This window comes from Melopsittacus undulatus, chromosome 6 (assembly GCF_012275295.1).
Source record: "Melopsittacus undulatus isolate bMelUnd1 chromosome 6, bMelUnd1.mat.Z, whole genome shotgun sequence".
NCBI lineage: Eukaryota > Metazoa > Chordata > Aves > Psittaciformes > Psittaculidae > Melopsittacus > Melopsittacus undulatus.
The window spans coordinates 84,719,700-84,746,907 of NC_047532.1; the positions used below are offsets into that span (position 1 = coordinate 84,719,700).

General features: G+C 44.3%; 1 protein-coding gene across 1 annotated transcript; it reads right to left on the reverse strand.

Annotated features, from left to right (window-relative positions):
* Positions 1-26,632, reverse strand: GPR50 (G protein-coupled receptor 50). The gene is made up of 2 exons (XM_005148316.3): positions 26,445-26,632; positions 1-1,161 (listed from the first exon to the last, which is right to left on the reverse strand). Exons 1-2 carry the CDS (start codon positions 26,617-26,619, stop codon positions 296-298), a joined length of 1,041 nt encoding a protein of 346 aa, XP_005148373.2. The 5' UTR covers positions 26,620-26,632; the 3' UTR covers positions 1-295.
* Positions 26,633-27,208: the final 576 nt, after the last annotated feature.

Below are 27,208 nucleotides of genomic sequence, written 5' to 3' on the forward strand. Positions count from 1 at the left end.
GCATACTGAATGCTTGTGGCAAAAGCAACCAAACCTATTAAATAGGCACATGGTGAAAGATGGTATATGAAAAAATAAATAAAGATCAGTCATTTCCATTCTGAAAACTATTCAAAGTCTTGATGTCGCAGCAATAAGCTAAACATGAAAGGTAGCAGACCCCTTCCTCTTATGAGAAGCAGACTCCTTCCTTGCATGAGGGGCCCAGCAACACCAGCTGTGAAATGCACACATAGAAAGGCTCTTCTATATTATATATACAACTGTAATCCAGAATAAATAGTACTGTTCTGACTCATAAATGCATTTCAGCTTGGTTGTTGTTTGTTACAGCTGGAGATGGCTTGCTTTTCATCCTTTCTGTCGCACCCTTGGACACATCAATGAATAGAAACCTGGGAGTCCAGAGTGTCAGCAGTATCCTCTTGTATTCCCTCCGGAAATGCTGGTTAAGAAGCCCATAGATCACAGCATTAAGGCAGCTGTTAAAATAGGCCATAAAATAGCTCAGGACAAAAAGCCATTCTGGAATCTGTGGCTGCACATGTGAAGGATTAATTGAAACAGCAAGGCCAATAAAATTTAATGGTCCCCAGCACACAGCAAAGAGGACAAAAACTACAAACATAGTCAAGAAGTTCCGGATGTCAGCTGCTCTGAGCTTCTGTTTGCAATCTTGTCTCACCCGGTGTTTGACTTGAATCACCAAGATCCAGATCCGCAAGTAGCAAAATGTCACGATGGACAGTGGGATGATGAAGTGAACCACCACCACTGCGATGGTGTAGGATGTACTCACTGTCTGTGCAAAGGTGCAGGAGTAAATCCGGGGGTCATACTGCAAAGAGCCAACAAAGAAGTTTGGCACAATTGCCACCACTGTGAGTATCCAGGTCAAGCAGAGATAGCAGAAGGTGTTCTTCAGGTTGAAGAGCTTATCATACCGAAGGCTGTGACAGATGTAGCAGTAGCGGTTGATGGCGATCGCTGTGATGTTGAAAATGGACCCAATGACACTTAAGCCCATCAGGAACCCGCTTATCTGGCAGTGGACATTTCCCATGGTCCATCCATTGTGGAAAATGGCACTCAGGATCAGAGGGTATGGATAAACTGCAACTACAAGGTCTGCAACTGACAAACTGACAACAAAGATGTTGCCTACAAAAAAAGAAGAGACAGTGAGAGGTTATGTCGTGGTTTAAACCAAGTCCACACACAGCTCGTTCACTCACTCCCCCCCCTTGCTCCCCCAACTCCCAGAGAGTTAGGAAGGAGAATCCAAAGAATGTAGCCCTCATGGGTTGAGATAAGCACAGTTTAATAGCTAAGGCATAACACAAATCACTACTGCTACTACTACTACATAAAGCCAATAACAAGCGAAGAGAATACAACACCTCACCAGCCACCGACCCATAACTCACCCCACCCTGCCTGACCGAGCACCAACTGATACCTCCTCCATCCCCCCAGAGCTCCAGCCCTTCCCACTCTCTCCCAGTTACATCCTGGCTATGACGTGCTATGGTATGGAATACCTCTTTGGCTAGCCTGGGTCAGGTGTCCTGTCTCTCCTTCCTCCCGGCCTCTCCTCCTCCCTGGCAGAGCATGAGCTCAGAAAAGGCCTTGGACAAACCAAACATTTGAGCAGTAACTCAAAACATCACTGCTATCAGCAACCGTTCTCAGCCCGAAAGTCAAGAGACAGCACTGCACCAGCTACCAAGAAGGAGAAAAATGACTGCTACTGCTGAACCCAGGACAGGTTAGCATAGGTTTAGGTAGACAAATTGCCACTAAAGAACTCCTCTTGAGGCTGAGTTCTTCTCATGGGCTTCAGTTTACCATCTGTTTGGAATTTGAAAGCCTAGAAAATAAGAGTTCTACTAGTGACAGCAATGGTGAGTAGCTATGCATGATTAACCTGCATATTCCTTCTCAGGAAAATACTAAACTTGAAGTGTTACCTTTAATTCAGCTATAGCTGTGGGTCAGGGTCCTGTGTTCCCCTAGGCTGTGTAGGAAACAATGATTTTCTCTTCTTGTTATCAGCCAGCATGCTACTGCTCAATTTGAGTGTGGTGTATTTTTAGGTAGGCAAAAAGCCTTTCTGTCCAGTTTGCCAGTCAGAGTAGGGGAGGGAATTAAGAAAGGGACCTTGATGCTTTTTGGTGTAACTATAGGGTCAGCTATAATGTTGGAAGAATATCTGTCAATGTTCAGCTTTTTGATGACCAGAAAAATTGTCATTTCAGGAGGAGCTCAACGTTGCAGTCAGAGTCTACAGAGTCTGGTCTAGTACACTAGAAAAAGTGGCTGTTTTTAATAACTCTACTACCTTCAGGTATATCTACAGTGGCAGGAAAGTAAATATCACTGGAGTATCAGGAAAGGCCATGTTTAACACATTTAAGGTGTTAATATCTATGCCCCTAGGTGTTACAATGCAACATCCCAGGTGACTGATCACACCTGAGCCTTCTCATCAAACCCTCATATCCTGATGTCTACAAGATTATATAAAAAACCACTAAAAATATACTTTTCCTGTAGTTCCCATGAAAGGATTCCCTGAGACCTCAGTTCAGCTGGGTCACTGGCTTCAGTATCTGGAAAGTACACCCAAGGGCTGGCAGAAACAACAGCCGCATTGCCATCACGGTTGTTTACTGCCAACAGAAACTATCAGGACAAGTCAACCATTCATATCAGGCAGCAGAGTCCACTTCACACTGACTGGAACACAGTCCAGACCTGAGAATAGCCCACAGCAGTGCGAAGCTGAGGCAGCTGACACAAGCATCCTTTAAAGACAAGTATTAGCAGATGTGATGCAAAGTGTTGACATCTTTTTAGAGGGGGTTTTCACACACACAGGTTTACTGCAGCACACAACTTCTGTGGCTGCTGTGCCTCAGTGCTGCTGATCTAATATCTCAGAGCTGTTTAAATTGCAGTCACTGAACCTGGTGCCCATATAATCACCTCTATTTATGCCCACTCCCAAGGACAGAACCACCTCTGGTCAGGCTCAGTGCACCCTAGAGAAGGAATACTCTTGTGCAGCACATCTTTTATTCATTTGATGAAGAATACACACAAAATGTGCCCCCAGCACCAGGATTTCCTTTTGAAAAGGTTTTCCAAAGCAGTTTTCAAGACAGCAAAACAGAGACAGATGGATCAGCAACCCAATGTAGGAGACTTCCAGAGGATGCTGGAGACAGACTCCACTGATGGAGCCACAACTCTCCCTTTCCACTGGACCTCTCCCATTCAGATACACATTCACATACACAGGAGATTGGAGAGCAAGCCTCTGCATTTGCTGGGGATTAAAGACAGTCACACTCAACACCCAGGCCTGACTCAGGCAAAGCAGAACAGAGCTGGATATTCCCTACTTAAGACAGCACACCAGTGGATTTAATCCAAAGTTCAGCAAAATCATAGGGAAAATTATCAGCCTCACATCACTGCCAGCTGCTGGGAGCAATGAGCAGTCTCTGTCAGTCCTTATTCACTAACTTGAACAGTTGAAGTAGAAATATTGGAGGGGGGGGAATCTCTGAAAGCAATATTTCTAGGATAGGTTTAGTAATCTGGATTTAATCAAAGAGCGCAGTATTGTGCATATTGTTTTGCTACCACTTCATTGCATGTTGCTCCAGCAGGAAAAGAAATAACAGGAGTTTATCAAGACAAGAATAATCTCCATTTCTCCATGAAGAGCAAATGTGCCATCCCCTGCTCTGTGATTTCACCTTGCAGTTTTGGCTGTCCTACCAACTAGAAGAACTATCTCCCTGGCAGGGTAATGAACACCTGAAAATAAGATCAGAAAGGTTCACTCAGTACTATTCCACAGAAACAAATGAATATGTATGTATGCCCAGGGACTATATGAGGATGGCTTGGGTAGCAATAGAGAGACTGCGTTAGGAGAAGCTATCCCCCATGTCTCCTGGCACTGCAATAAAGAATACCTGCTTGTCAGCTTGAAACCTTTGTTCCAAGTTTGTGCCTGGAGTTTGCTCCGAATCATAGTGTAAGCCACAGATTGTCTGGGAAAACAAATCAGAACATGGAATAGCCCAAAGGCCATGAGCAGAGCAGGTTCTAAGCATGTAGGAGCAAGCAATACAAAATGGAATTTATCCCAGAATACCTCCTGCCCTAACGCTTGTGTCTTTAAGCTCTCTCCCAAACTCCAATAATCCTGTTTCGCCTCACTTCAACAGCCTTCTCCTATGTTCCAGCAGTTCCCTGGCCCTGCTTCTCATTCTCATTTCACCTGGATTATCCAACATCACAGTTTACCTGAGGATTTACTGTCACCTCCTGGTGCTAGAAATTGTGGGAATACCACAATGAGTTCTGAACACTGATAAACCACATACACAAAGGTCTTCAACAGCTGCCTGAACAGCACCTGCCTTTCATACAAAAGGACATCATTCTCCTACAGAGATTAACTGGGCATCACTGCACAAACACAAGGGTCACTGGCCCTGCTGCCTCAAGAGGCTTTGGATATCCCTTGTTGCGCAAGCTGCAGTTGAAGAGATCAGGTCTCTCCCTGCTATTCACACAGGGACGGCTGTGGGCTGTCTTTGGGTACACATGGGCTGTGCTTTAGCCATCCCGAACCTAGAAACAGGGTTAAATGGCAATGGGGATATGTAAAAAATGTTCTGAAAATCGGCTATTTTTCTACATCTCAGAATGTCAAAGCAAGCACCCAAACCTCTTGTTCTGCTGTCCATATAAAGCTCTCTTATGCTCACAATCCCTGCTGAAATAGTACAGAACTCTTTGCTTCAGGTTAACAAGATACAGATGCTTAATGCAGCCTGAAGTTAACACTTACCTGCAAACCCAGTGCTGAAATTGAAACGTTCTGAGCTACAGGAGATGCACCAAAGCAAAAAGGCAGGTTTGCAGATCAACTTCTGCTCAGTTTGAGGAGGAAGGAGCACTTCACTGTCCAGATTGCCCTTTCCTGCCAGTCACTTTGCAGCTGTCCGAGTTGCTCCCAAATAGCCAGTGCCCAACACAGCATTTTGAGGCAAACATATCACATACAACAGCATGAAGGTCAGCAGGCCCATAAGCATGATGGGCATGAATGCCATGAGGGCTCACTGCATGACCAGACCACTACTGTCCCAGCCTCTTCCCAGAAGAGAGCAGATCCTGGCATCTGTTTGGATGCAGCCAGAATAACTGACAGTTGTAGAACAGCAGGTACAAAACCCTGTGTTGATAAAACACAATGATATAATGACTGGTGTTTTTGTGGTGACACTTTACTATTTGTGGCTTGTAACAAAAAGCACCTTAAACTTTATGTCAGTCCTTTCAAGTTTTATGGAAAACTCAACAGACTCATGTTTAAAGTGAGATAAACAGGAATTAAGACTCACATCAACCACAGAGATACAAAATAAGGTTCAGTAAACAATTTAACAGGCCATGACTGTAAAGCAAGCCTCTGATGACCACTTACCATAACCCAATACTCTGTTTAACCTTCCAAAGCTTGTGCTCACTGCAGAACAGAAACAAAATGTACTGGTTGCCCCGAGCAAAAAGATAAAGCCATAAAAGCTTTATTCAGCATGCAACAAGAGGCTTTATTAGCTTTGATAGCCTCCTTTTCTTGTTTGTTTTTACCTGCCATTTGCTGTGCTTTTGCTTGTACTGCACCAACTTCCAGTCTGCAGACATGAAGTGCATGCTCAGTTCTGCAAACTGAGTGGCAGGTTATCAAAAGCAATTCCAAACCATAATACAAAGATACCAATCATATTGATCATAAACTGCTGTACTCTTAACAGGTAACAGTAGTATGGTGTTGGGGGATGTAAGCATTTCTTACATCACAAACTCTGAAGGAACACTCCAGCAAAGATAGTGTTTACCCCATCAAAGAGCATGAAGGACCATCCTTCTATAGGGTACTATGACCTAAGACACTGCTCCATGCAAGCAACAAAACAGCACATGAGAAATCCCAGACTATTAAACTGCTGTTTCTTTCCAGCATTCTAAAAAGCACTGATGCATCTAGCCCAGCATGTACTTACCTGTCTTGACAGCTGAATATGTTTGACAGGGGAGCACAAGTGAAAAGCAGAGAAACTCTCTGTGATGTTGTGGCAACAGGAAAAGAAAAAGATCTTTGTTCTATTCATTAATCCATAAATTTTAATTAAGGATTTTATTTGCATATCTGGGGAGTCTGTTCAAAGAGAGGAACAAACAAAAGGAAGGAAAATGCATTCAATCAATTATCTGTCATCATTACTCCATCAGGATTCAGAAGGGGATAAAGGATGGTTTCCTGCAGTTAAACAGACAATGCAGTTGGGCTGCCAGCTGGTCTCAAATGTTGACTGTTCTGCATAAAGTGATGCAGAGGGTAATGAAGAGGACAGGAGGTATTGCCAGCCCACAGCACCCTTAGGATGCAAGATTAGAGAACATGGAAATATCCAATTTAAGGATGCCAGGAAGGCCCTAGACAAAAGGATAAAACTCCAGAACAATTTAACCTTTTCCTGGCAAAAATCCTTTGAGATCTCAGCACACTCATGAACAGAGAACAGCAGCATGCTCTGGGCTACCAACCATTACATGGTTTACTGGCATCATTGCCTATGTGGGTGCTCAGTGTTGCACTAGCCCTGCGTGCACACAGGAGCAACACCAAGACAGAGCAGGAGGCAACCAGCAAAACAAACTCTCAGCCTCCTGTGCCTTTCCATGACCAGCCATTTAGGCATCACTTTGGCATCACAACTGCAAGCTCCATTAGCCATCTCATTGGTGTATCACCACAGTTACATGATAGCTGTTTTTCCTTTGGATCTGTGAGAAACATTTTAATTGTGTCTTCTTCTGGACCTTTATTAAGGGGTGGCTGTGTTTTGATACCAGTGCAGAACAACTTCCAATTCTCGGAGTTTCAGATATCTTAAAAGCAAACAGAAGTTATCACCAAAGCAGAAACTCTTATGCCAGCACTGCCTTCTGATACTAACTGTCCTTTTATCATGTATTCAGGAACAAAAGTCTAATAAGGAAGATTTATATCAAATGACAAATAACAGCTGTGGGGGAAAGAAAAAAGTATTGCACTTCATTAGAACTCTGGAAGACTCTGACAGCCAAGAACATACTGCCAAAGTGGCAAATGCAGCAGAAAAGACAAGACAGAAATCACAGCAGCTGTTAAAGCAAATGGGAACTTGTTAAAATTAAGGGTTGTTTTCCCTCTTTCCTATTTAGTCTCAAAACACTATGTAAAGAAATTCAACCTCTTATAAAGACAGGCTGAGTCATTAGCACAGAAGTGACACGAGATCCTTGCAAAGATTTCAGATTAAAAGGTAACTGTTAATACTCAAGCAGTTCCTAAAATCCTATGAATATGTTAATCTGGTATCAGCTGGAACCCTCCAATATTGAAGTAATACATTTTACCAGACTGAATTTTACCATTATTCACTTGATGTTACAATATTCCTTAAAAACACGCAAGCATTCAACACAGAGGGTGCTGATGGCTCTGTAGCAACAATACCAATGCCATCCTGGGCCAGACCATGCATTTCCTTCTTCCCAGATAGGTCAAGGCCATACCTGTCCCAAAGCATCAGCACTCCCAAATTCTCTATACCAACAGGCAATGGTTTCACCCAGGAAGGCTGCTGGGATTGCCAGGAGGGAACAGGAGAGCACAAGGCTTACACGAGTCACACCTGAAGCTGATTTTGTAGAGGTACCACAACAGCTATCAAGAAACACTCAGGACTAAAAAGCATCCTTGTTCCTGAAGGCCAACTTTTTACACATTTTATAGGAAATTGGATGATTTATTAAAATAAATAAATAAATGAGTTTCTACACAATGGAAACTGGTCCCCAGCAGAGCAGGGCATTGTGAGTGATCGCACTCATTAGAAAACATATAGGGTGTCCTCCAGTTTTTCATGAAACCAGGTAATTCAGCTGTTACAAAATAACAGACCAGGGTGAGTTTCAGTCTAGTTCAGACTAGTTCATACTCCCATGACACAGCAGCAGCTCATTTTGATGCTCAGCATTTAATGCTTCTGTATGAATGACACTAAAGACCAAGAAAATCAGACGTAACATCACAGTACCATTGAGAAGTTGTTGCTCATGTCATACATGTTTCTTGATAGAACTTGCAAAATCCACAACTAGGAAATTAGCAAAGAATCCACAAAAGACAGACATATTATAAATGTGCCAAAGGCAGAAAAGGTGTCCATCAGAGGCTGACTTCAACCGACACCATAACCGCTGCTCACAAGACTCCAATCCTCTACTCAGTAGGAAAGTAAAATGAGGAGAAACAAAGACTGGTGAGACAACTACAGGAAGGCCAACTACGAAGACTAGGAACAGGGCTTCTGGAAGAAAGGTCATAGCTGATACTGAATAATAAAGGACACATATACTTGTGCAGTTAAGGGGCAACTTCATTGCAGGTGTGTTCTGCAGTAGCTTACAACCATTAGGATTGCATATTCCCAGAAACAACGTCACATGAGTTTTCAAAGAACTGGTACATTGACAGAAGAAGAAAAAGTTGCCATGAAAAAGATAAAACTGAATTAGACCTGCTTAAAAAGCATTCAGAGAGCAGTAAACTTAGTTTTAAGCAGAGCAACCACTATGTAATGCAAGATTGTGAATTACTTAAATTACCACCCAAGAGAGAAAAAACGTAAGACAAAGAGGCTGAAATGGTGTTGGCCAAAGTAGATAAATCAATTCACTAATGGATTTGATGCTGACTTAATCTTCTTACTTGGCAATGTCCCAAAAACCCTGTTCCTTTTGCCTTGCCTTACCTAAATGAAATTAAGCTATTCCAGAAAATGAAGAACAATTTATCAGTGCACTGAAGGCAGACTGCTTGTTGGATCTGGATCTGTGTTATTCCACCCAAGAAACTAGAGAAACTTTGTCATTTAAAAGAACCTGAAAATGGGAGGGTTGGCAACGAGCTGAACCACTCTTTTCTCACATGGTTTCTGATTGTTTAGCACACTCCAGTACACAGGTTGTACAACAAACTTTGTGTTGTTGTACATAACAGGTCCAGGAACAGCAACAGGTTGTACAAACAACTTTATGTTTGGAACAAGAGCATTTGGCTTTGCTCTTCAGCAGTTCAGAAAAAGTAACTTCCAGTGCATCAACCAAGGAGGAACTTATGAGTGAAGAAAACAGGAGCACAATATTTCACTGAGATATCAAGCTCTTTTATACTTGATAAACTGAAGTGTTTCTGTTTCCAAGACAATGTTAAATGGAAATCTTCCTTACTGAAGATGTCAAACCCACTATTTTATTCTTTCATATCACACAAAAGAATCAGGTTTTGCAAAACTAACTTAGGAAATGAATGACTTCACTTTTCACCAGCGAGGATTTCTACTGTAACACATGACCATCCTTCTCAGGCTCTTCCTGCAGGAAGTAATAAACAGTTATCTGTAAAACCCTTAATGTCAATTATTAACTTTTATTCTTGGGACACAAAGTAGGGCAGGAGGAAACACATTCAAGAATAACAAGAAGATGACATAAGGGTTTTACGTGAGAAAAAGACGGAGACAAACACTACTGCTAGGATGAACTAAGCACCTACAGCAACACAACTGGGTGGATTTCCTACTCTCTCGCAGTACTCACAGATGTGACTGCAAAGACTTCCATCACAGAGGAAAGCAGAGGAAACTGATTAGTAGAGTGTCCTTTCCTACTGCATTGCCTTCCTGCTGCAAAGCCAGCAAGACAATACCCTGTCTAACATGAGGCTGAATTTAACAAATAGAGAAAACACGGGAGCAAGAGTAGGACATTCAGGATGATGCTTAGAACTGCTGCTAGTTCATTTTAAATTCAGAAGCCACCCTCAAGTTCATGCCGTGATGAGTATGACAGCAGGAGTATGGTGCTCCCACCCTACTGGGATAGCTCTAGAGTGCAGAGATGGAAGAAGGAAAACAACACCACCTCCCACTGCTCTGTTGTCTGCATATAATGTTGGGCTGAAGGAATAGAAAAACAAGGAGATGGTGAGGAAGGGAACAAAGACCAAGGGGAACACGGGGGAAGCCACAGGGATGAGGCACTGCACACTCCCTCTAGGTACCCAAAAGGGCAACTTGCTTTCCACTTCTGACATTTTCAAAGGAAAAGGTAAGACCCATGGCAGCAGCAGAAGGCTCAGCCCTGCCTTTGTGGATACTGGGGCAAGGCGAAATGACACATCTACATTTCACATTAGCCATTTAAGCCAGCTTTCATAATGGCTTTTTCCCCCTCAGTTTGTCATGTCATGGGAAGCCAAAGTCAGTTCTCACCGAATCACTGTAATCTCTGCAAGGAGAAGTAGCATAAACTCCTTCACTTCCCCATAGACAAAGCTGGAGTTTAGAACACAATATTTAGAGTTCAAAACATGTGGCCCTGAACCAGGGTAACATGTCAGAGACCGCATGGAACAAGCCCTCTGGAAACAAACCCAAGCTTGCCATTTCTTTCAAGCGTCAGGCTGAGAGCCTTTGGACACATGATGAGGAAGATGGTTTCTGCCTTATGTCACCATAGTGCATCCTACAGCATGTTCGTGGGTGATGTGTCCGTATCACACACCCATTAGCTTCAAGCTTGTTCTTCTCTATGTATTTATCCTCCCTCAATTAGACATTCTCTTGCAATAAGCAAATGGCTTCAAAAGATGATGTTGGGATTTAATGGGATTAGTATCCGTGCACAGGGTTTTGTTGTAAAGGAAGGCAAAGCTGATTCTTCTCTGCATTATGCAAAAGCATGTTGGAATGTAACAGTTCTGCTGATGCTATTCAAAATCCAGGGAAGAAAAGCTTTACTTAAGGGTGATCTCCTCATCATTTACGCATTTCTTTCCACAGGTATGGTCTTGTGTGCACATGAGTATTTGCAGCTGCTGCAACAGTCACACACTGAGAGGACATAATTCAAAAGCTCAAAAAACCCAACATTACGATCATTATGATTAACTATGCAGAAACTCTTTCCACAGGGCAAAATGGAATCCAGAATTTACCAATACACTGGAGATTCTTCTGGCAACTTGAATAACATAATGTGAATTACCCACACGACAGCCAAGACAAAACTAGACATTAAGGTCCAGGTTAGAAGCCACAAAATTCTTCAACTCTGTAGCTAATGGGGTATTCTCTTTTAGAGAACTATATAGATTTCAATGCTGGCACACTGTACCATGTGAATGATTACTTACTTACACTCATTTCCCAGAGATACACAGTCACAGATGCCTTAATAGAGGACACCACACAACCACATCCGGAAAAAACATCCAACAAACACTTTATCTTCACAAGGAATTGTTGAGGTACTGAAAGAATGTGGAAACTTGGAGATAGCATCCATGCTGAGAGGGTAAATGATCCTTCCCTTAAAGAGAACAGAACTCAATGATTGCTTCTCACTAGGAAAAGCAGAAAAACATTTGCAAACATGAGTCCTATTATGGACCCATAAATCTACAACCCACAGCCCAGGGAAACCTTCATATCCTTATCTCTCCTCTCATTTCTATCCCACTCTCTCACTGCTTTCTTCTGTTGTTTCAGCAAGTGTGGTGACAAACCTGATATTGCTGTAGGCAAATCCACCCGCTTGGTACTTCCCTTCTCAGAACTGACAAGTCTCAAGGGTAAATCCTCTTTCACCTTTTTTTCCCCTACTTGTGACATTCCCAATAGGGCTCATCCTGGGGTACTAAAAGCAAGCATGAGAGCTCTAAATGCTGTTAGGACATCGCTTTCAAAATGGTTTTGAAGGATGTATTTAACAGGGGGTTCTAGGTAGCATACTAAGCTATTTCTAGTGCTTTTCTATTCTCCAAACTCTGCCTCATCTCATCCCAAAGCATGACCTGTAGAAAAGTACTTACTCCTAAAGTAACTTTAAATTCTCCCTCCTGATTTGGAACATACTTATATACATCTACAATGGATGAATTCAAATAGTTATTTGCAATAAAAGAAATAACAGACTTCCCCAGGAATGACACAGAGCACTAAAGCAAAGGGTTGCAATACATAGTGTCTTGAACAAGCTGTAAAAAGCTTACATTTTGACTGGTTTTCTTTTGGTTCAGCACCCTGTGTTTTCAGCTCTCTATATAAATAATGGCTTGGACTTTTGAGTGCCACTGGAAGCAAGAAGTGTTCATAAAGTCAGGTAAATAAGATCACTATTTACCACACTGAATTACACCAGACGTGTCTGTTGAGATAATGCTCCCTCATACCTCATGCAGACCAAGGGGTGATGCACACATTCAACATGAGAACAGCCACTTTAAAAGCAGACCTGAGATTCGTATGGTTTCCTGCCCCACTGCCAGAAGGACCTGCCTCCCAGAACGGTTCAGGAAAACATGCATTGGGCAACAGGGAGATAATGTGCCTTAAGGGAGCACTCCTCCCTGACACACAGAGTCCTGTATAGCACTAATAAAACATAGCAGCTTTTCTAATGGGAGAGTTCATTTTCAAACACTACTGCAGTGAATCTGTAAGAAGAATCTCCCAGGACAGTTGATGCACAAAGATTTCACTTCACAAGTTATTTAACTGGAGCAGAAAATATGCCAGAAAGCAGTGGCTGAAGCGAGGCAGGGAGGAAAGATGCTGTGCCTGGCACAAACTGATGCTTTAGGAGCCCACGGTTGAATGGTGGCCAGGGAATACTTCATATGTGTTCACAGCAAATACATGCTTGCAAAGCTGACGGATCTCTACAAGTCTCCTCCAGGATAATCCTGCATCCTTTAAGCCTACATTAGCTCAGTGATCTCTGAGAAAGCCATAACCATGCTGTCTGGGTGAGAGCTGCACCAAGCACTAGGCTCCCAAGAGTGAAAAACAGCACAAATAACTGGTGGATGAAGCCACACACACTTGAAGACAACCTGGTTACCCAGACGTGATGTACTTCTTGTCTAAAGCAAAACCTCCACAGTTTATAGAATGATTTGCTGTACAAGACATAAGACAAAGAAGATCACCTCTGTGTTTCCTGCTAAATCCCAGCTGGATGCTCCTCCCATGGGTGAGCTTTGCATCCCCAAGGCACGGGGTTGAAGAAGCTGTGAGCCCATAGGCAGAACAGGGAGATGAACACTCAGATGCCCAGGTCCTCCTCCGACTGTGTGGGGCAGTTAGGAACACGTGTTTTCAAAGCCATTGTCCTCTAGCAAGTAAAGAAAATATTGCAGCACCAAAAACCCAAAACCTTCATTGGAAAAGTTTTGATATTTGGACAGTTTTCAGCAGCAAATGACTAAATGAATTAGCTTGATAGGTAAATGTTCTGCTTACTTCATCTCAACTTACCTGTATGCAGATATTCAGTTTTACCTTATATGCACATTTACATGCTTTCCTGTTTCAGCAGTAATAAAGTGTTTTGGGAAGCTGGAATCAACCTTCTTCAGTCTTCAGGGAGTTTTGGCTTTTTGTTCCAATTCCAAACAATTCCAATTCCAAGACCCAAATCTGGACATGGTAATTCCTTATATAGCAGAAATTAAGAGTGAAAGAATTCCCTTCCTAAAAATAATGGAGCCCAACTTGTAATCTTTCTTTAACTTTCCCATTCAAGCAGAGGGGAAAATTATGCACAACTTCACATTTCCAATATGACTGCTATGGAGAAATTAGAGGGTTGCATCTAGACAAGTAGAAATCCTGCATTGCTAAGGTTCCCTTGGCTGCAAGAGAAAAGAAACATTGCCTCCTGGTGATGAAGAATTTAATTATTATTATTAATTCTGAAACACTTTGAATTACACAGCACATTTACATTAAATGGGCACTATAGTTACTGCAAGTTGATTTGAACCAATGATTTATTTATGGCTTAATAACCCTGCTTGTTTCACATGCTCAGCACATTTTGCTTCAGTGTGTTGTATTACTGGGTGGTTACTATAAACAGTCCATTTAAATTTAGACAGAAGCTTTTGGGAACGTTCTATTCAGAACAGATATGTGAATTAAAACACTGACTACACTGAGCAGTAGCTACTGGTTTCTTCCAAACTAGTATTTATATGTGTCCATTAGGATCTAAAGATATTTCACAGGTAATCTCTAGTTGAAGTTCGCATTTGAACAAAGCTTTCTACTCAGACCCAATCTAATATGCAGTCATTTGAAAATGAAGAGGAAGCCTGCCAAACTGTGCAGTGTCTGCAGATAAATCACAACCACTGATAATGGACACAGCTGTATAACCAAGTCCTCTGAGGTTATTTCACATTTGAATTCTTAAATATATCCCCAGGAAGCCAGTCCAGTTGTTTTGCTCTCCCCAGTCCTTTAAGGAACACATGCTGTTCTCTCTCCTAATATTTCCATGTTGTGGTTTTTGAATTGGGCATCATTCTCAGGATGGCAGTTCTGATTTGGCCCTTTGGAGAAGGAAACATTCCCAAGAGAAGCATCATAGCCAATAATGTGTAAAGTCGACTTGAGTAATACCTGCTCCCTGTTATACTCCTTTTATCTACTCAGAGAAGGAAATGAAGCCACATGTAAGTAAAGTGTCATTGCTTGATTTACAACCTGCTCTGTTAAAACTTGCACAGATGGGTTGCATCTATGATTTTATATTAAATATTACCCTCTAGTTATCTTGCTTTGCTAATTAGATGAGGAATAAGATTGTAGAAGCCTGGGCTGCCACAATCAACAAGTGCTCAGCTTCCCATAGTCTTTCCTGACCCTTGTTCAGGGAAGTTTTCAGAATGGTGTGAAAGATTACGATCTAAATCAAAAGCTTCATTAGATGAAGACATGAGCTAGGATGATGTATGGGTATCCTACAGATGTAATAATTCCTTCTTTCTTTAACCAGCACATTTCAATAAAGCATCTGGATTAGAATCAGCTCAAACATCTTGGTTGGCTGTGTCTATCAGCACAACCCAGCTTTGAAGGCTCATCTCCACTCAGAGCAACACTGTAAAACATGCATCCCTTTAGTCTTTAAGGAAGCTATTTATACAAATACACAGGCTGACAGAGTCACTTTTAAGAAGTTGCAAATTTGGTAAGAATGCAAAACTAACTATTCTATGATTCTATGCAGTAGTCACTAGCGTTGCTATAGGAGTGCACAGGCAAAGCAATACCCATGCACAGCCCCTGCCCACAGGCTGAGCAGATGGGACTGGCAAAGGGACACAGGGAGGATGCAATGTACAGTCCCTCATGTTACACCTTTCCAGCCACCTAAACCTCCCCAGGTACAGTTCTGCAAGGCAGGAATCCAGAGCTGGACTGCAAAGTAGACATGCACACCCCCCCACACACCCCCTAGACCTTTGCCTTCCACAACTACCTAAAAAGGTTGTGTAGTTCTCAGTTAAAACTCCACAAGTTTCACCCCTTAAATATGATTACTATTAAATACTTGGGAAGACTTGAACACGATTGTGATCGGGATTTGGTTTGTTCCCCATACAGGAAAAGGGTTGGGTTTGCCTGTTTTTTTAATGCACACTACATTCTGACTTTGAACAGAGGCAAATAATAATCCATTTTTTAATCTAAGTCTTTTGAGGTGACTTCCAACCCTTGGGATTCTGTGAAAATCATATGAACAAATAAAACCTAATAAGGTTACTAAGCACTATAGTCCTATGTGGTTATAATTATAGGTGAGATTATGCATGGAGGTGTTTGGAGATTAAGGAAAAGGAAGGAGAAGACTGGCAGAAGAGAACAAGTATTTTCCATATTCACCAGGGTCACAGAATGCTGCTCATTGGCTTCACATGGCTTCCCAAGGTGAAACTGTCCTGGCCCACTTCCAAGGAAGCATCACTGGAAAGGGTGGACTTAGAGGATGACAGGAAAGGTGACCCCAAAAGAGAATGTCCTTCTTACAAAGAAAACCCAAGCAGCCCAGCGCCAGACTTCTTGTCACCCTTTCATTTTAAAGCCTATCCTAATCTATTCACATGGACAAAGCCTTTGTTTTTTTGCCTGCACAATGATTCAGAACACAAATCTGAAGTTATGAGGCTTCAAGCTGCTTCACAAAGTAATTCTGGACTCATTTTGTTCTATTTCTTTCTTTTTTTGTATAGACTTGTTTTGTTGCTTACCTAAACTGTTTTAATGCAGGTCATTTACTACTCAGAGGGAAGAGAAAAGCTCAGGGCAGCTTTTGAAACAGAGGTGCTTTATCAGGCATAGGTAGAACTTTGCAGCACTTTTATATTCCATATCAAAATTGTATTGCCCTGCTTTGGATTTTGGCTATCTTCTTACTTCCCAAGATACTCCCAACACCATTTTAGGCAGACATTGTTAATCACTGAAGTGATTAATACAGCATGATTGTGATGAAGACAGGGAAACACAAGGGGCATGAGGAACAGATCTGATGCGTTAGCAGACATGTATGCTCTGAATTTATAGTTAATATGCTTAAACAACCCACAAATGTTTGCAAACATAGGTGTTACTGAAATAATGAACTATAAACCACTTGTTGATAGAGAATGCAGAAGAATTGTGTTCACTGTGCTGGAACTGGAGAATGTCTGCATGCCAGTAGCATCCCACAGCTTGGAGAAGCACTTAAAAGCAAAACCAGTTTTAAATGGGGAGAGAGTAAATGCAGCAGAGAAACTAATACAATGCGAAGTCAAAGTATAGCTCCACAGACAGCTGATCTATTGGTCTCACATCCTACCACCAGCAGTAGTCAGGAGGAAGAAGCATTATCCCAGATGCATCTGTTACAATGCAAACCCATCTCTGAGAGAAATAAAGAAAACCAGATGATGGGATGGTGTTGTGGCTTAACCTGACAGGCAGCTACACACCACACACCGTTTGCTCACTCCCCCTGACTCAGTGGGAGCTGTTACCAGCACTGTTCACTGCACAAATCACACAGCACTATACCAGCTATTAGAAGGAAAATTAACTCTACCCCAGCCAAAACTAGGACAGATGGACACAAACACATCTTAGCTTCTTCTGGGTACCACAGCTCTACATCTCCTTGTACATAGTGGGTCTGCAATGTATTTGTCCAGCTGCAGTCCCCTGGAAAGAATGCCCCTGTTACAGTGCACAGCTCATCACCATGCTAAAGAAATCACACCTTCTGCCTTACTTTTCCAAGGTGCCAGACTCAGCTTTATGGCAGGATATCAGTGGCACTGGGTTTTATTCCCAGCTACCCAGAAAGCCAGCAAAAGAGCTTACTAACTATCCACACCGCCCACATCAGGAAATTGAAACCATTTCTGACAAATACATAGCCACAGAGATCTTAGGTGGAGGTATAAGAAAGGGGATGTATTCAAGGAAAAGCTGCTTTCATCTCCTTTGCAACTGAATGACATTTCAGCTTCAGGCTGTTCTTTCACCAGCTTTGCAGGGAACTTCCACTCCATTTTCCCCTGCTGCTATTTCTGTTCCATTTCAAGGCCACTTCAGCAGATATCTCACCTCCTTTGAAGTCAGCACCAGTCAGCAGGACAAAAGGTGCCACATCAGAAGTCTTCTCTGTATTAGCTTTTCAGCATGATTGAAAAGTATTTATCTTTGCATTACAGCACAGAGATTCAAGTCTGCACACACATGCAGGACCAGTGCAAGTGATAACAGCAGGGATGGTCATGTCCTGGGACCAGCATCCACTCTAACTGCATTACCATTAGAATCATTGTAATTAAAGTACCAACACTCAAGCTCAAGACAACCATCTGTTCCTCTAATGCAAAGGGAAACACATTCATGCTCTGCTAAAGGTATTGCAGCCAGGATGCTACAACAAATGCAGGTGTGCCAAAGGTTTCTTACAATGTTTAGTGGGCTGCCAAATAGAATCCCTCCCAGTTACTTTAAGAAGGATACAGCACACATTGAGAACCCCACTTTGACAGAAGTCTAAGAGTTAAACCAGACTCATTGGAACAAAAAGCACCACTCGTTTTCCAAAGATAGAAGTACAGTACATGCCAGGCACCCATCCACGCCAGCATTTTCAACGTCCACTCAGCAACCAAACCCATTTAGATGCCCCATACACAGCATCTTTCCCCTCCCTCCCTGTTTTCCCCAGTGAAAGAACAGGTTCAGCAGAATTAGAGAATCAAGGGTGTATGGAAGGACAGGCACAAAGTTAATGCTTTGCAGGAATTGGCTTCTCTGTCTCTTCTTTACACAAACAAGTGCAGAAGAACTCACCAGCTATCTATTTCAAAATGAACTTGTCTTAGATGTCCACGGCAGAAAGCTAAGCCAGACAAAGGGCTGCTCAGTAATTCCTCTTCATTGATGTGCTCTATCCCTCCCCCCAGTTTCAGGGCATGGATTTTAGCACAGCAGAGGACAGCTTATGGCTAAGGACTTGGCCCAGCAACTCACCAGCATTGCAGTTAAGGACCCTGACAACACAGGGGTTTCTCCCAAGTCCTGCAGCCATATGGCAACAAGCATAGACCACAGTGTACAACTTTGCAGCACAACCACTCTCCCCTTAACACCAAAACTACCATCCCAGTAGCCACTGCTCTGCCACCTTTCATCTTCTGTGAGCACAAGCCATTAAAACCTTCACAAGCAAACCCAACCAGTGAGATACACACATGGGTGCACACCCATTTGCTGAGTATCCCACATGTATTAAACCGTGGGGTAAAATCTATTCAGGGGTCCATTACAAAGTAGTGTCTACCATAAACCAGTGAGAGCAGAGGCCTGATACACTCATGTCACCTCTGTGAGAGCCAGAGCAGTGGTGGCACGTTGTTCAGCAGCACTCCAATGGGAGAAGCTTCTGCCCGCATGCTTATGAACACAATAGGAGCTGGAAAAGGGGGAACACAACTTGCTATGTGAGTCACCTCTTCATAGCAGTTTTATTGATTGCTAGGAATTGAAGGAAAATGGAAAGGTTGGTTATAAACAAGGCTCATATTCCAGGACAAACATACCCGAGTTTGATCGTTTATCTTAACATGGGGGGAAAGGTGGGTATCCTTCCACCTTTGTTGCGAATAGGCAAAAGAATCACTTTCAAGGTAAGAAAAGCTGTGAACGGCTGGTTTGTCAGAGCAACAGGAACAGTTCCCAGCAGCAGCAACTGGTTCTGTAAAGCTAATGAGCAATCAGAAGAAATCCAGACTCTCCTGGGAGAAATTTGTCTCAAGAAATAACAAATGAGAGAACTGCAATCAGAATACCGTTAAGGAAGAGCAGATCCTGCCGCATGAAGGCTGAAACAGTCTAGCACCTCGCAAGCCTCGTTTGCTGCTTGCACGCTGCTGTGTCTGTATCTGTATAATGTATTTGAGAGCACATTTGTTATTGTAAAGGCTCCATGGAGAAGGCTGTGGGTCTGCCAAGGGACACGATGCTGGAGCTCATGCAGTGGTTATTTCTTGCCCTCACGCTCATCTCAAAGACTTTCTAGCTTGGGATTCAGTGTGACTTTTAATGCATTGCTTCTGATAGCATGTCCACAATAGGAAGGCTTCTCCCATTAGCTAATTAATCCCCTAGCCTAATTAGTCAGGGCAAGCCAGTTTCACTCCCTCATTGCCTTGCATAATAAACCCTAGTTTTCCCACCTAGGTCTTTCCTCAAGTCAGTTCCCAGCTCCTCTGTCCAGACTTGCCTTTCAGAAGTCCTTAGCTGGGTGGTGGCAGACAGCATCACCTCACCTTGCAATGCCAATCTAGATCAGGACAGGAATGCTTTGTTCACTGCAGTTGTCATGGTCATTAAGAATTGGCTGATCAGCATTTGTCAGGAACAGCATTGCCTGAGAACTTCTGTTTTCCTCTAAGGGTAAAGCTGTCTCTGAAGGACCAGAAGACCACCGCATATCCTTAGGTGTTCAGTCCACTCCTAATCTGGGTTAGAAGTGCCCTGAAACAGGGCACCTTGCAATACAATGAGTTTATTGAACCCTTAAAGCACAGTGTTATGCAGGGGCACATTTGGCACATACAGGGATGCTCTGCTCTGTGCCCTGGGCACACAGATGCAACACAGCAAGACATGCAAGCAGTACCTGTGGGAGCTGCAGGCTTGCATCTTGTCTAGAACAGCACAGTGCTGTGAGTCCTGCTGCTCCTCTTCGCACTAACACTGTCCATGATAGCTTGCTGCAGGAAGGCCTGCTGGTTTGAAGACAGAGATTAGCTTGACAGCCTCCCACTGAACAAGTCCTTGCTTCTCCCACTGCACATTCCTTTCTCTGCACCACACCTCTGTCTTCCCTATAAAAACTCCCATGGATGAGCATGGGAGAAGCAGCCGTATCCTCAGAGATCATGGGGCCAAAGCTACCTTCTGTTTAAAAGGGCAATGAGTTGCATGGACATTGTCTTTGGAATACACGATTAGCAATGCCAGCAAATAAACTGACAGCACTGCCATGGAGTGCTATCAGGTTCTGAAAGAAATACATTGAAGTTATTTTTGCAATGTTATTGAATCCAGGAGTGAACATTTTGAATGTAGTATAATCCATTTTCCTAGGAAGCAGCCAAGAACAACATTAGATCTTACTTGGAAACCCACAGCAGCTTGGGGGAAGTGCCACCAGTCATTCCTGCCTCACTGTAACCTCAGGACACAAACTGGAGCCCCACATGCCTCCCCTGATGTCCCCAACTTAGTCTGAGCATCCTACGACCAGTCCTCATTCACTCTGGCTGTGCTTGGCACATCCTATCACTACTCCTTCTCTGGACAGGTTCCCACCACTCCACCAGCATTCCCACTTCTCTTTCTCCCTCACCTTTTGTGCATCCTCCTGCTCTGGGCCCCCCTGAACCCTTCTCTACCTGTATCTTTTTATGCTGGCCTGGGATCCACTGCTGTGATGCTTTCATTCCCCAGCAGATCTCACATTCAGCTCAGTTGTGCCCAAAATTAATCCATGCATCATGAGTGTTGCATCCAAGTTGAAGGACAAGCAGGAAATCAGGGCAGGTTGGCCCCTTGGCTGCTGGACCTCAGTCCCCCACATTGGTCAGCATTGAAGGTGATGCTGGGGATTGTTCAACAAAGCCAGACCTAATGTCTCTCAAAAGAAAACATCAAGCAGATGGTCTCAGAAGACAAGGGCTCACTGATCCTCACTCCAGCTTCTGGGAATGAGAATAGTTAAAAATGAGAAAGCAATGTCATGGGTTTCGTTCTATGTCTTTCACAAAGAACAATCCCATCAGACAGGAGTATTCTGGGACTGTGGCACAGCTTCCCCCGTGCCAACCAGCCCAAAGGATGGTCCCATCCTCCTCCACCCCTGCTCTCTGCTGTGGGATGGACTTGGAAGGGATTAAACATCCACAATTTAGGGTGCAGGAATATAATATAATATATTATAATATAATACTGCAGGAATATTCATATATATATATATATATGCAGGAACTGCAGGAATATAATATAATCCTGAGGAAAATTTCTGAAGCTACTGCACTCCAAAATAAACTTACGAGCTGCTCACGCCCAAATGAGCTGCTGCTTCCTCCAGAGCTCACAGAGGGAACATGGATCATGGAGCATGGGAACAGCATCACATGGGGCCATGAACCCTGGTCTAAGCATGACAGCAGCTCTGAGCACCTCCTCAGCACTCTGGGCACCCAGGAGGAGACCAGCACAGCACTACTGGGAGGAGATGCACAAGGGTCTGGATGGGAACCCATCCTGAACCACTGCCAAAGCTGGAGCACATGAAGGTAATGCTGTCAGAGACCTCCAAATCAGCTCAGCCATGGGGCTGCACACTGTTGCTGTGACATGGACCAAGCAAAACACCATTCCTATGTGCCTCACTATGAAAATCGCCTTCTAGAAGGAAATAGTTTAAGACTGTCCTTCACTTTACACTGCTATTACACTTAAAGCTTACAGTTTACCTTAATCCAAATGGATTTTCTCACAGGTTTTACCCCACTGTCACTCCTGCTTCTCCCACCTCCTGTGGCCAGTGGCCTTGTGACAGCATTCACCTGCAAGGTCACAGGGGCAGGGGGGGATGCAGAGACTGACACGTTCCCACTTGCAGATCTGCTCCTTCACCCCCCAAGCCCATGGGGTACACTTGGGTACAACCCTGCTGCTCTCCCATCAGACCACTTCCAACAGCTTCTCTGCAGCAACCACATATACAGCCCATGCAATCTCCACACCAAGCCCCAGATAAGCTTCTCTGGTTTGCTGTAGTTAACATTCCCACTGTTGATGGCAGAGGGAGCCTCACTGGCAGCCAGCTTGATACAGCAAATTCATCACTGTCCACATGAGTGAGTCAGTAACGGAGCTAAAAGCAAACATTGTCACGGATAATTCCCCACCAACAGCAGAGAAGCAACAGCAAGACAGTTTGTCAGCAGCTCACCCATATGATATCACAGGCATCTATCCCCACGGAAGAGCAAGCAGTTGCCATGTGTCACCCTTCTACATTAGAGGACCAGGGAATGGGGAAGAGGGGGCAGGTCTAGCATCCCCCAGGATCCTACAAACTGTTTCATCAACAACCAGCATATTCCCCACAGCTGAGCCTACCAGAAACCAAGATACCTGCTGCAGAGTCCCTGACACTCAGAGGGTCAGAGGCTGAGTAAAGCAGAAGCACTGATGGGAGTTTGCTATAGATAAATGAATCAGCAGAACAGATGAACAGTTTCTGAAGCATCTACCTGCAACGCACAGAAATCAAAGATGTAATTTCATGGTTGTGGCAGATGCTACAAGTTTGTGGTGCTAAAAAAAAGTAAAACTAAAATAACCTCAAAACACCTACATACAACAGAAAGCTTTCTAGGATGATGAAATCCTGCAGTAGCTGAAAGAAAACTAATCACAGCTTTCAACTGCATTTGGGATAACGGAACATGGTCCAACACTACACCTCTAAAAGTTCCGTTTCCCAAAACTAGAAACAACCAGACAGAGAAAGAAAACACCTAAACACAAGGAAATGTGACATTGCTTACTGGGAGATGTTTAAAGATGCCCTAATAGAGCCCTCCTTTCCACCCTAAAAAGCAACACTATATAAAAAAAGGCTTCCTTCATTTAGAATATTTTTTCAAGACAAGAGCCAAATTAAAATAGAAATAAAATATATAGCAAGTAGAAAATCCACTGTAAAATTAGTAGCTGGAAATCAACACATTTAATAAAGAAAGCTAAAGATATGTATACGTAAAATAATGGCAATAGGTATATCAGGAAAAAAGCAACAGTATATTAATAGGCTTGACAGTAAAAAAGTGCAGTGAAATTACCCTGATACAGAAGATGTATAAAGTATAAGTATTGCTATTTGTCTTTGCAGTAAGGATGACATATCTCAGCTATAACCAAATTCTCTGAGCAGCAAGTGGGCAAGATACCAAACACCGTCTGCTAAGCATCTTTTATACCTGCAACTACGAAACCTGCACGTCAGAGTGTGAAGGAGCTCATCAGAGCCCTAACGCTGGCTTTAAAAGGGAATTAAAGGGGAAATGAACAGAAACACATCCCAGCCAGGAAGTTCAGAGGTCTTGGAAAAACATAGGGAAAAAATCCCATTCAAGCAAACAAAAACTCAGTGTTGTGCCAATATATTCTGAAGGGAAATGGTCTGACCCGGGAAGTGCAGGCTGTGCTCCTTGCCTGCGTTCCCAGCACAGCCAGGGAACGGACAGTATCTGCAGATGGAAACACAATCAGTGCTAGTCAACACAGTTTTCTGGCTGGAGGGCATGTCAAACCAATCCAGTGTTTCTTCTAAGAACATGCATTGGGCTGACAAAGGTAACTGTGTTGACATAATCCAGGCAGACTTGTGTGTGAAGCTTGACTTTGGGCTGTATGACAGCCTACGAACGAAATCCCCAGCGCTATGCAAGCATCGCTGTATAGTGTATACCCAGAGGATTAAAAGCCAGTTGAGCTGGTGACCTCATTAGAGTTATACCTGCCTGCCTGCCCCCCGAGGGATATTTCCATGAGGAAAAGGGCCCACGGGGCAGCAAAAGAGCATGAAGTTCCCAGCAGCAAATGGGAAATACAGTTTTCCAGGGAATACAGGTTTGGGCTGTATGCCTAAGATCGAGGCAGTTTAGGAGAGCTGCAGAAGGGTATTTCCAGATAGTCTGTCCAAAGAGCAGGATAGCTTACTGAAGCATGAGGTTTTACTGCAGATTCTCACACTCGTAAAGCTAGCAGAACCTATAAATGAAACAACCATCTAAATGTCCTGTGCTGTGGACATACAGACCAAAGCCTGGAGCAATGTTTGAAGCTTCTGGACCATATGAGCAACTCTGAGTGTCCAGGCAGCTGAGTGTTACTGTAGGAAAGCTTAACACCAGCAGTTCTCCAGCATGACTGACTGAACAACCAACCAACTGCGGATGTGAACTGCTCACCATGGAGAAAGCCTGGGGCTTTCAGTGATCCTGGATTTCCCTGCCCATAGCATCACTCAGGTCCAGGCAACTATATTCTCCAGGTAGCCAACCACCCTGGTGAGGGCACCCCTTGTGAGACCCTGCCTGTCAGCCACAATGACACACTCTGCCCATTGCAGCTACAGCTGTGTGGAGGTGCTGAGGCATGCCAAGCACTGCAGAGATGGACCAACAACCCCATAGCATCTGGTTGGTTGGGCAGCAAGCAGATTTTAAACACAGGACTTGAGTGTTCTGTGTGCAGTGAGAGCCACCTCCCCTCAATCAGGGAGAGTCACAAACACTTCACTTTTGTTGGGTTTACCCATACATCCCAACAGCTTCTATGTGGAGCTGACAACAGGCTACTGACATGGACTAAAACTGGCAAAACACCTCCATGGGCTCTTCAAGGGAAAGTGTTTCCACTTTTGCAGGAACTTTATACTATGGAAGCACCTATAATAAGGTGTGAAATGCATTTAAGTGATTAACAATTTGAAGGTGATAAAAACTATCAAATAGTTTCAAACCTGCTTGCTGCCCAACCAACCAGATCATATAAACCACAAACTGTCTTAGGGAGAAGGAAAGAGGACTTTTTTCTTCCCTAGAACTATTGACAAGCTCACAGCATGCACATTTTAAAGCAAACATGAACAGAATGGAAAATACCTGTCCCAATGACATTAAAGTTCTCATAAACCCAGTACAGCACGTTTGTGTATTGTGAGTACTACCACATTTCATATACCAAAGGACATCCTCACTGGTCAAGATTGCTGCATCCAGCACCTGCCCAAGCCAATGGCCATTTCTGTGCTATTGTTAATAAGTCAATCAAATTTTAAAGGCATGGAGGGGAAATTGTCCCTTCAGTCTTACCCATCAGCTACATTTACTGCACTCTGTTGAATTACTCCATATTTACAGAGATTGAGAGAGACAGAGGAAAGATCATCATCTCCAAAACACTTACTGCTTTGCCTTACACATTATAAGTGGTGGAGATATTTCATTAAAACCCTTCTACAAGCTATAAAATTAAAAGTCGCTTTATGTCTTTCACTGTAAAGCAGACAGCAGTATAGTCCTTAGCAAAACATACTCTGCAGCATGTTTCAAGCAGCACTACAGACTACTTGAAACTCCTTACAGAGCAATTTATATCTGGTGCTATTTCTTCGCTAAAATTTATACAAAGTGTTCTTTCTTTGCTAACATAACAAGACTGAAAAATAAAATCACCCTCTAAAAAAATACAGTTTTCTTAAAAATGGTCAATATTAACTTAATTTTCCTAGGTTAATTCACTTGGGGAGTCAACACATAAGGCTCCAAAACAGACTTTCAAATTACCCATGGAAAAAACATGGAAGATGTTCATCTGCTTTCACTTGGTCATCGAAAGCACATCGGCTTTAAGAAAACGCTAAGACATTCGCGAGGCTGGGACCGAAAAGGAAGCGTTCAGCATCGTAGTAGGCTCGTCTTAAATCTGAGCCGCCCTACACCTGCCTCCGGCACCTGGGGTTTTCCTTCCTTGCTGCTGGGGTTATACCTGGGTCCCGTCAGGAGTTCGGCTCCTCGATCTGCAGCTGCCTTTGGGAGTTCCGAGAAGTTGTAGGACAGAAGCAGCGGTGCGGGACAGACAGCGAGCCGGGAACGCGTTACCGGAGCGAGGAGACGAGCGGCGCTGCCCATACTCATGGCCACCCTCCACCCGGGGCCATGCCCCTCACCGCTCCGGTGCCGAGGACAGGGGCCGGTGTCACTCGCGGCTTCCGACAGCGCTGCCGAAAGGGGCCGGGCCGGTGGAGCCCGGGGCACGGAGCGGGACCGCTCCGCTCTGCCCGCCGCCCCCAGCCCATCCCTCGCTCACCGGCGTTGCGGAGCCGCTTGTTCCTCAGCACCGACAGGATGACCAGCGCGTTGCCCAGCACGTCCACCACGATGGTGAAGATGAGCACGGCCGCCAGCCCGGTGGCAGCCCGTGCGGACGAACCCCTCTCCAGCCGGCAGCCCGAGCAGGTCCCGTTGCTCTCCGGCCGCTCCATGCGCGTCTCTGCTCGCTGCCGTCAGAGCTCCTCCTCCTGCCCCGACGGCAGCCCCGTCCGTGTCCCGGGGGGCTGCCACCGCCCTGCCCGGGGCGGGGATGGGGGAGCCCGGTGTGCGGCTCGGGACACCGGCAGCGCTCTCCGGTGCGATGGCGACACCGAGCGGCGGCCGTGGGGAGCACCGGGAGGCCCTGGGTGCGGAGCCCTAGGAGGGGTGCGAGGCTCATCCCAGTCCTGCGCTCGGAGCATCCCCCTCTATCCAGCCCCACTCCCTGTGGGGGGAGAACCGAGCCAAGGACAAGGACTGATTGTTCTCTCTCCAAGGAATCAGTCATGGGCAGCGGCTCCTGCTGCTTTAATGAAGCTCCCGGGAGGGCCTTCGATGTCCCCAGCTGTCCCACAGCCCCTCCATCCTGCGCAGCCACAGGGGAGACCTGCACCGCTTCTGCCCTTGGACAGGGGCACCGAGAAGGGAGAAACTCCAAGGGGAAGCTTGGCATGCATCCCACATGGCAAAAGCGTTTGTTCTGCCTTAATTTCCCCACTACAACCACTGCCACTGGTCCCCGCTAGCCACCCCTGCACTAAA

Bases quoted from the DNA above. Each gene is read 5' to 3' on its own strand.
- GPR50 (XM_005148316.3), bottom strand. From the start codon at position 26,619: ATGGAGCGGCCGGAGAGCAACGGGACCTGCTCGGGCTGCCGGCTGGAG. The intron at 1,162-26,444 runs GTGAGCGAGGGA...CTTTTTTTGTAG, and splicing joins CAAGCGGCTCCGCAACGCCG to GCAACATCTTTGTTGTCAGT.